Genomic DNA, 9,569 nt, shown 5'->3' on the forward strand with positions numbered 1-9,569 from the left:
TAATAGGAAGTTTAAATATTTTTAATGCGACCGAAACCAGTTATTGTAAATTTCTATGGATACGAAACGCCGCGCGGTCATTGGCGCCTCAAATTGCCACATTTCACGCAGCCTTGCTGTGTGGCAATGACGCGCCGCGCTTGAGGAAACACCGCAATGTTTTTTTCCAATAAAAATCAAGTAAAAAGGACCAAAAACCGCGGCCGCCATTTGGGCAAATACCTTAATAATGTTTTGATATGTAGCTGTTATTCCATTTATGTCGTTGCAAACTATCCATTAACTTAGTCAGCGGAAGGTGAAGTAAAGTATATCCGTAAGAAGCTGCACAGACTTTGATAAGCCATCGCTTTGAAACATATTTTTCTCTTGAGGACATGTGAAATGATTTGATGAATCCCAATGCATATCGACGATTAGTAGAACTGGAGTATGGAGAGTACCTACCTATCAGATATCCACGATAAATAAAAATTCTAGATCATTCATTCAAATTTCAATGAAATTACAAATAAAAAAATTAAATGTGGAGCGGACGCCGAGGACCTGGGATCGAGTCCCACTCCCGACAAACTCGCAAAATGTGAGTTCTTCCTTCGGAAGGGAAGCAAAGTGTGGGTCCCGAGATGAACTAGCCTAGGGCTAAAAATCTCGTTAATACAGATAAAAAAAAAACAATTAAATTTCAAATTCCCAGTCGAGACTTTTGCTTGGTTTCTGAAGAATTGGTCATTGATATTTATTTGTTTTGCCCAATAAACATTAAGTCATTTTTCATATTTGTTTTTTTTTAAGCCTGTTTTATTTTACAAAAAAACTCTTTATTTTACATTCATCTTATTTTGTAGATAAAATACATTACAAAAAAATACCTTGGTGGCTGTAAACGGTTTTATTTTTTTATATGAGTGGCATTTTCGAATACCTTCTTGCTGAGAAAAAGCTTGAAAAATTCGGACAGCTTTGTAGAAACATTTTTATGGAAGAATTCGTCATCATATTTGACCATAGTTTGCATGGTATCTGCATGGTTGCTTGAATTTACAAAAACAATCAAACATGTTTCTACCTTGCTTGTATGCAACAGAGCTTGAATCTCAATGTTCAGGTTTCTACCAACTGTAATTTTCCCGTCCTTTAGCCTACATCCAAACTTATTAGAGGGTTTCGCCATAATTATGGAAATGTTATCTTTGGATTCGACTTTTTTTATCAAAAGCACAGTGGTTCCGTCCGCAGAAATCGCTATAAAATAAAATAGTTATTTTATAAATTTATATGGAAACTTTGTCGAAATTACCATCCACAACGCAGCACAAGTACTGATGGCAGGTGTCCACAAACATTCTACACTCTCCCATTTGAGAATCGGTTTGATCATTGAGGGAACGAAGGATGAGACCTACAATTGCTCTATTGCTCTTCAAGTAGTTCCACGTGTTTGTGGCTTGAAGAATCATGTCACACTTTCTTAATTTGCTCGAGTCTCTACAACTTATAACTTCAGGCACATATTTTGTGAGGATGCGTCCCATAGCTATTCCTTCCATTTCGGTTATGGACAAGCTGGATCTCAATAGTTCTCTCGTGGCTTCCGACAACTTCAAAAACAAATAGAAAAAAAAATGTTGTTCAAATGTTTGCGGTTTCTTTTTGTAGTGTTGATATGTTAATATATTATTTTAATGATAACACAAATATATTTGAAACTACTAGTATTTTATTAGAGTTTCAGTTCGAATAATTAAAATGCATCAAAGCACTTTTTCCATACAAGCTACGCAAACTTGGATGACCAAGTAAGGGCCTGTCCATAAACTACGTAGACTCTTAGGGAGGGACGGGGGGGTTGGCCAAAGTCTACGCTTCATACAAATTTCGAAAAATTTGTATGAACAAAAGTCTACGGAGGGGGAGGGGGGGTCTGAGATGGCTCAAAATGAGTCTACGTAGTTTATGGACAGCGCCTAAGATATCCGATTGATTTAATTTTCCTGTGACAAACTACAAAACACTCCAAAAACTATTGAAACAGTTGAACGATAACTAGAGATGAAATAGTTACAGATGGGTGTATTTTGACAACTAAAACAGTTAATCTTGTTTTTTTGTTAATCAAGTTTTTATTAATAGTTATCTAGAGCTGAAGTGTTCAAGTGTGACGAAAAAAAAAATTAAAAACAAACGCTGCTATTATTTTGAACAATTTCACATAGTATTTACCTTTTTTTTATACATGATTCGAAAATTTTCAAATTTTGCTAATACAAAATCTAGCGTATTTGTAGTTCGTTGTCAAATTTTCAGCTCAATAGATCATAGGGAAACAAGGTAACAACTTGTCAAAGTTGCCATATTGTAAGGAAATCGGCTTTCACTGCTAATTTTATATAAATACTAATAATTTACCTCATATTTTGATTCAATCGTAGAATAATCATACGCCTGGTTTACGGGGTCTTCAATTGCATTTACTGCGTCTTCACCGTAATCATGTTCTTCTTCGATGCATTGTGCTTTTCGGCGGGAAAACCCAGGTTTATTCGCAGCTTTTTTGGTTCGGTTCAGACAGTTATGCTTTTCTTCGATCATTTTTTTCATGAAGTGCCCTGGGTCATCACCAGTGAACAAATGCATGTATTTGTCTTGCCACGAGAACCCATCATTGTGCTGTAGTACAGTTATAAATACTCGTCGCTGGTACGAGCCACGACTCATAGTGTCGACTCGTTTCCCTACGTTATATTTGCTAAGTCTGCAATACAAGTTTTCAACCCTGTTGATGAACGAACATAATTATACTTTATAAAATTTAAATTATAGGGAGTAGGGTCTGGGACCATTTGGGCAGGGGACCTATTTAGGTTATTTCCTTCTAAACTTAGTCAATTTCAAACCGATTGACTTGAATCTTTGAGTATGGCTAGATGCTGTACGTATCTGATCGTGTTCCAAAAATTAAGTCAATCGGTTCAAAATTGACTGAGTTATAGCAGCAAGTTCCCAAAATAGGTCCTGCCTCCTACCCAAATGGTCCCAAACCCTACATGACTTACAAGTTGCTTGTCTTGTTTTCGTTCACAAATTCGGCCTTTGCAGCAGTCTTTTCAACGATAACTAAAATCTTGCTCCATATTCCTGCTTTTTCCAGCTCCGCAATCAAATTGTTGTCATTATCAGGGTCCCCTTCTTTAATCGTGCAAAAGTATTCACGACAGCCTTTATGATCCCCGAATGCATGATAAGGAGCATTACGAATATCGTATCTCAATCCTTCAACGTCCTTTCCGCATGTGTTCTCGGCGCAATATTTGATTGCTGCTCGGATTCCTCTTGTTGTCCTTTCAATACATTTATTTACGGCAGTGGCATATTGCTTTGGGCATTTGATCTATGAAAATAGAATAACTTGATGAATATTAGGATCCATACAGCAGAAGCGGTAAACGCACAAGTATTCAGCAAAGACATGGCGAATTTCATTACCGGTCGATCCAAGATCTTTCGCAATTGATTTTTTTTACTGCCTTGTGCCTAGAGTACCATTGTATCTGTCACATGGTATAGTAACGCAAAATGATTAAAATTGACCACGAAATCTCTCAGTTAATAGCTGTTGAAGTGCTCTTAGAACACTACGCTGAGAAATTAGGGAAACTATTTTGTTAAATAGGTTTTTGGGCAAATCTCAAGCACAAAAATGGTGTAATCTCATAATTCAAGCATAATACATCTATGAAAAATGTTTTTTGCTAACATTTTAGTCGGAAAAGTGCTCAATTGACATTACCGCAGCAATAGATACTACCTCAATGAAAAGAGCGATTACCTTACCCGTGAAAACATTACCTGCAAATCAAACCATTGTCGATTTGAAAAAAATGGGGGCATGCAATCTTCTGCTCCTAGTTTTTCGAATCAAAGCAACGCAATGCAAAGGAAATTTTGAAGACTGTGTAACGCCAAACCACAGACAACAGACATAACACCTAGAACAATTTTCGTGAAAATCCATCGCCCAGCTCACACTAACATCACCTGGTGGAAATGTTTCACGCTACACTGAGTTGTGCAATATCGTCAACAGAAGGCGCTAGTGTGAAATTTCAATCGCAAAGAAAAGCGATGCGCGTGCCTCTGGTTGTGAAAGCTACAACTATGAAGATTCAAAATTATCGTTAAAAGAGTGGTCGGTGGAAATTTCGCAAGTGTTACGTCTGTTTGTCTGTGGCCAAACTGAAGAAAATGAAAAGGTCTCGAATATTTCCATTACGAAAAACCGACCGACCCGGGCCCCGCGGGGGGACCTATCCGCTTCAGCATGGTCTTGCTGAATACCCACGCGTTTATCGCTTCTGCTATATGTGCCCTGATGCTAAGTCTTATAATAAATAAAACAAAACCCACCTCTCGTAACTTTTTGCCCATACTCTTCATAACGTGGTTACAGCATAACTGATGTCGAATTTCCGGCCCATAATCACAACTATTTTTCAGGCGAGCAACAGTTGTTGAATCGCCATCGGTGACAACGGTGGTAAACTTTATTCCTTTCTTTTTGAGAGCCTTGAAACCTTCAATGATTATCGCTGGTTCCATGCCACCTGATGCTCCTTTGTAGTTCCTGTAGCATTTGTGTTTGCGTACGGGCTGCTTGTTCTTGATTCGCGTTGAATTCAAATTACAGGCAACACATCGCTTATTCTTACAGCCAACGTAGCACACCTTTTTCGTTCTTGTTGCAATTATTGCAGCACAACCGGAAGCCGAATTGTACCGATGGCCGTTGCTTCGTTGTCCCCACGAACCATCTACTGCGGCACAAGACTCTACATACGGCTCGGTCTGGATTGTACGTCCTTGTTTCTCCATTTCCTCTAAAACAGCTGCTTTTTCCCCTTCGACTGCTTGATTAAGTGAATCTTCCAGAGCTTCTTCAAGTACACTGTCCATTGCAACCTCATCTTTTAAGAATGCATTCCGTGACATGAACGGCATGTTTAAAAAGGAAAATAACTCATGTGTTTGAGTATATGTACTTCCACTGCACATGATACCCCAGACAGTGCTTCGCCGTAGCCGAAGCTTCGACCTTGGTTGCTCGGACGATCCTTTTACTATTTCTCCACAAACGTTACATTTTAAAAATATTTTGGACACCATAGCGCGGAAATTTTCTTGATATGGGCATAAGACGCCCACACACAGCTGAGAATGCGTTGCCTGAGCCAGTGTAATCCATTTGATGAAATAGTCATACTCGACAACCCGGCGACCATGGATGCTTTTTTCGTGTGGTATTTTCACCTTTGAATACGCATCTGCATCAATGGCTCGAGCTCTGATTATGAGGAAGTAATGTGAATAACAAAGTATATACATAAAGGATAGCACACTTAGTGGTGGAGATGGATTTTTATTTTACTTCTCCGTTGTATTTGAAGCACTAATACACGATGTAAGAGTTTAAATCTTTAATTGAGATGATTTGTTAGAAGCATATTTTCATGCATACTTCATACAAAAAATATAAACTATAGTAATCATAAGGACTAAAATAACGAAGTATATTAAAATCGAATTAATTCCGATAAGTAAATATTGAAAGTTAAAGTAAAAAACCTTACTTAGCATGTATTTGTGAAATAAATAAAAAAAAATAATAGAATTTGGAAATTATTATATCAGTATATACTGAAAATTACATACACTTAGAACTGATATGTGATTTAAACAAACTAGCCAAAAACTGAAAAATGTAATGAAATGATCAAGAAATATTACAGTCGAACCTCCATGAGTCGATGTTCCTTGACTCGATATCGACTCATGTAGGTTAATTTTTCCATACTGAAAAATAATTTCTGGGTTACTATGATGGTCCCCCAAAAAGCTTCCCAAAGGATTTTTGTTCCGCTACTCGATATTTCCTTGAGACGATGGTCCCTTCCATATCGACTCATGGAGGTTTTACTGTATATTCTAAAACCATTTAATTTTTCATTTGAGGGGGTTTGAAGCAAAAGGGTGTAAGTGACAAAACCCCCCTTTAAGTAAAACAGGCTTAAAGTTTTTCACCAAATTTTCATCCGATACAAAATATATGAAATTTCAAAATCAACCCAATTTTTTCAGACTTATGCATTTTATTTTTTTGAAACATCGTAAAAATAATCTTCACATTGTTTCTGAAAGCTTGAAATCTGAAAATGTTTTTGATATGCTTAGCTCAAAATCGTCAAATAGGTCACTTACACCCCTTTGCATCTGGGCTCCTCATTTTATTTTGTAAACTAGTTTAATTTACATTATCGGCTTGAAATACAGCACAGGGACCGTAAACTGTGGTGTAGTTGATCAGTGAGGTGAACCTGATCACTTAATTACGCACGAATATCGACTTTCAAGGAAGTTACCGTTCCATTTTAATTTTATGGCATTGGATTGCGAAAGGTAGAAATAGAATTGTTGCTTCCTTGAAAGTATATCCGCGGGTAATTGAGTGATCAGGTTCACCCTACTGATCAACTACACCCCAGTTTACGGTACTCAAAAGAAACACCCTCACCAAATTTGAAAATATCCTATGACTGCATATATTGCAGCATTTTATCATTATCTTCGATAGGAAGTATTCGTGACATTCAAATGAATGACCGGCTCCTTACGCAATGTTCATTAGGACGTGGCCGGTGCCGATATTGGATCAGATATAAAAAAAAAAAAAACTTCGGAATGTAACATAAATATAATGTTTGATACATTTAGTACAGTAGGGTTCTATGAGTACATAACCTACCGTTAATTATGAATTTTGATCCATCTTTGAATATCCTCCACTTGTGTACTTTCAATAGCGTTTCATAATAAATACCTTTTTACTGAAATACGTTTCGATGCATTTCGAAGCCCCTTTATTCCAGGACGAATTGTGTGCTTCAATTTGATTTTGAAACGGCATGTGGGTTTGATACCCCGAAGTGTACCGTAAATCTTCTTCATTGCCGCTGCCTCACTTGACTCTTCAACTTGTATCCGTTTGAAGTTCGGGTTGACATTTTCACTGCTGGTCACGGTATCCCATTTCATACATGCAGCGCAGTAGCAGTCTTGATCTGTGTTGCACATTTTCCCTGGGGGTAGACCAGGAATTTCAAATATCAACGTGCTCGAGCGAGCCAGCTTGATAGTCCGATCGGTAGGTTTATTCGCTCCAACACATTGATCATCCGTAAGACTCAGCATGCACGTTGAGCTACCCGCTGCTTGAGCAATTTCTACAAATAAAAAAAAACATTATGAAAATTAATCAACCTACTTTCATGTTCTTTCAGAGAGTGTAGAAAACATAGAGAGAGAATGCGTTCTAGCACATAAAAGTAACAAAATACACCCGATTCTGTTTTTGCACGGGTCGTTATTTTGCTATAACTCAGTCAATTTTGAACCGATTCTCATGAAATTTTGTACACTGATAGTACTAATCGTGCCTACATGTGCACAAAATTTCATGAGAATCGGTTGAAAATTGGCAGAGTTATAGCAAAATCAGACCCGTGCAAAAAAAGAATCGGGTGTATTGAAATTCACTTAAAACGAAATAATGCCTACCGGATGTTATGGGTGCTTGTGGTAACGGCATGGTGTCCACAAGGAAAGACGATGTGGCTTTCTGGCTGTTGGCGCTATTTCCTGATGTCGTGTCCATCGAATATGGTAGGTAATCCTCTGACGGTGTATATGGTACATAACGGGATACTGACAATTTGGTAACAGAATATGTATTACTCAGCATGGTTTTAAATTGAATAAGGTGGGTAGGTGAATTTCTGCTTACCTAATGACGCTTGTTGTTCCTCTTTCCGTATTGGCGATGCTCCATCAGATCCCCATCGTCCATCGAATTCCGGCAACTCTGGCAAATCCGGCAACGGCGAATGCTCCAGAGGAACCGGTGGCAGATCTTCCTCCACACAGATCGGTGCCTCTGGCTGTCGAACGTCTTTTATGTCAATTGGCGATGTTCCAGCAGATCCCCATCGTCCATCGAATTCCGGCAACTCTGGCAAATCCGGCAACGGCGAATGCTCCAGAGGAAACGGTGGCAGATCTTCCTCCACACAGATCGGTGTTTCTGGCTGTCGAATGTCTTGCATGCTTGATCCAATTGCTGTCGGTCCTGGTATTTCCTCGTTGGTTCTCCATGGATCTTCGAATGTCCAGGCCAGTGGGTCAGTAAGCTCCCGTTTTAGTTTTTTTCCCACTTCTCGCTGCCGGGCAGCTGAACGTTTTTTATTTGGACGTCCCATTTCACCGTATCACAACTGCAATACTTTTCGCGATGTGTTTTGTTTACACTTTTGAACGACTGAATCAAGACTAGCAGTGTGGCCAGTTTCCCGGTAATTAATTATTTCATTGATTTTTTTTTTAATTTATTTGAACTCGAAACACATTTTTCCGAACATTTGACCATGTTTTGAATATATACATATGTTTGTAATTTAAAATTTGTAATGTGAGTAACTTTTTCCTTGCTTTTTTCAAGATATTAGGATATTTCAAACGGAAACAAATAATGCAAATCTGCCATCAATGAAATTCGCCAAGGCTCACCCATACACTTGCAACGAGTTGAAGACTGGCTATATTTGCATGTTCGTCCCAAAGTAGTAGGAGAAGAGCAAGGTTGAGACATATAAGCGATCATGTCCAGTACAGCTAGCAAGGCACATAATTTAAATTCGATTTTTGTTAGTGAAGAGAATAAATCGGCACTAATTGGTTCAATTAAAACTTTAATCGATTAAAATTATCCCGTGGCCGGTAGTTTAGAGGTTTGTGATTACTGAATATTTAGTGAAATTGGCAAATAATAAGTGTAAGTGCTTCAAATTAATGATTCTATTTTGCCTTGTGGTGCGGGAGCCGTGAGTGATGGGATGACGTTGACTTTTCAACATCGTATTGAATCGCACAATTTTGAAGAAATAGTGAATAAATTGACGAGAATTACTACTTTTATTGAAGATTGGACATGAGGGAACACCGTATTTTAATATTGTGAAGTTTTGCAGTAGGTAAGTAGCTAAAATTAAGCGTTAATTTTACTGCACGATATTACGGTGAAGTTTACACATGTGTGCGTAGTGTAAACGATGGCAAGGGGTGGTAAGGGGGGGAGGCGCCATCTTGACGGCCATTTTGGGATTCTGTTAAGTTTGTCCTTAAGCCGCATGAACAATTTGCTAGCCACACCTAAAACTTTTTCTCAACTTTTTCGGTTCTGATGTACTCTGTATCATCCAGCACATCTGTCCCCTGCTCAGCGTTGAAAAATTGCGGTACCGGAAGTGTACTAGTATGCCAATTCTCGAAACGACAACTTTTTGGAACACCATTTGTGCAGAATTTATCTGCTAGTCGCTAAGCTAATCCAACCCATCGCTCAAAATTTCTCACTTTTTTCCGTTTTCTTTGAATGTGTTTTGTGTAAGTGAAGAATGTTTTTACACACTGAGCAAAAATTCACAATTTTTTGTTTAGTTTTAACTCTAAACTATTGGTAA

At 38.2% G+C, this 9,569-nt stretch overlaps 1 protein-coding gene across 2 annotated transcripts; it reads right to left on the bottom strand.

Annotated features, from left to right (window-relative positions):
* Positions 1–2,393: 2,393 nt before the first annotated feature.
* Positions 2,394–9,237, bottom strand: LOC109417400 (uncharacterized). 2 transcript variants are annotated; one of them, XM_062845392.1, is made up of 5 exons: positions 7,838–9,237; positions 7,612–7,758; positions 4,408–7,277; positions 3,057–3,391; positions 2,394–2,776 (listed from the first exon to the last, which is right to left on the bottom strand). In XM_062845392.1, the coding sequence occupies exons 3-5, from the start codon at positions 5,380–5,382 to the stop codon at positions 2,398–2,400; spliced, it is 1,689 nt and encodes a 562-aa protein (XP_062701376.1). In that variant the 5' UTR covers positions 5,383–7,277; positions 7,612–7,758; positions 7,838–9,237; the 3' UTR covers positions 2,394–2,397. Both variants share the same exon structure in this region, with proteins under 2 accessions (XP_062701376.1, XP_029712210.2).
* Positions 9,238–9,569: the final 332 nt, after the last annotated feature.

The sequence above is a fragment of the Aedes albopictus genome, chromosome 1 (assembly GCF_035046485.1).
Source record: "Aedes albopictus strain Foshan chromosome 1, AalbF5, whole genome shotgun sequence".
NCBI classification, from domain to species: Eukaryota; Metazoa; Arthropoda; class Insecta; order Diptera; family Culicidae; genus Aedes; species Aedes albopictus.

Excerpts from the sequence above, each read along its gene's own strand:
- LOC109417400 (XM_062845392.1), bottom strand. The coding sequence starts at position 5,382 with ATGTATATACTTTGTTATTCACATTACTTCCTCATAATCAGAGCTCGA. Across the intron at positions 3,392-4,407 it reads TGGGCAAAAAGTTACGAGAG|ATCAAATGCCCAAAGCAATA; the intron begins GTGGGTTTTGTT and ends CTATTTTCATAG. Across the intron at positions 2,777-3,056 it reads GAAAACAAGACAAGCAACTT|GGTTGAAAACTTGTATTGCA; the intron begins GTAAGTCATGTA and ends GTTCATCAACAG.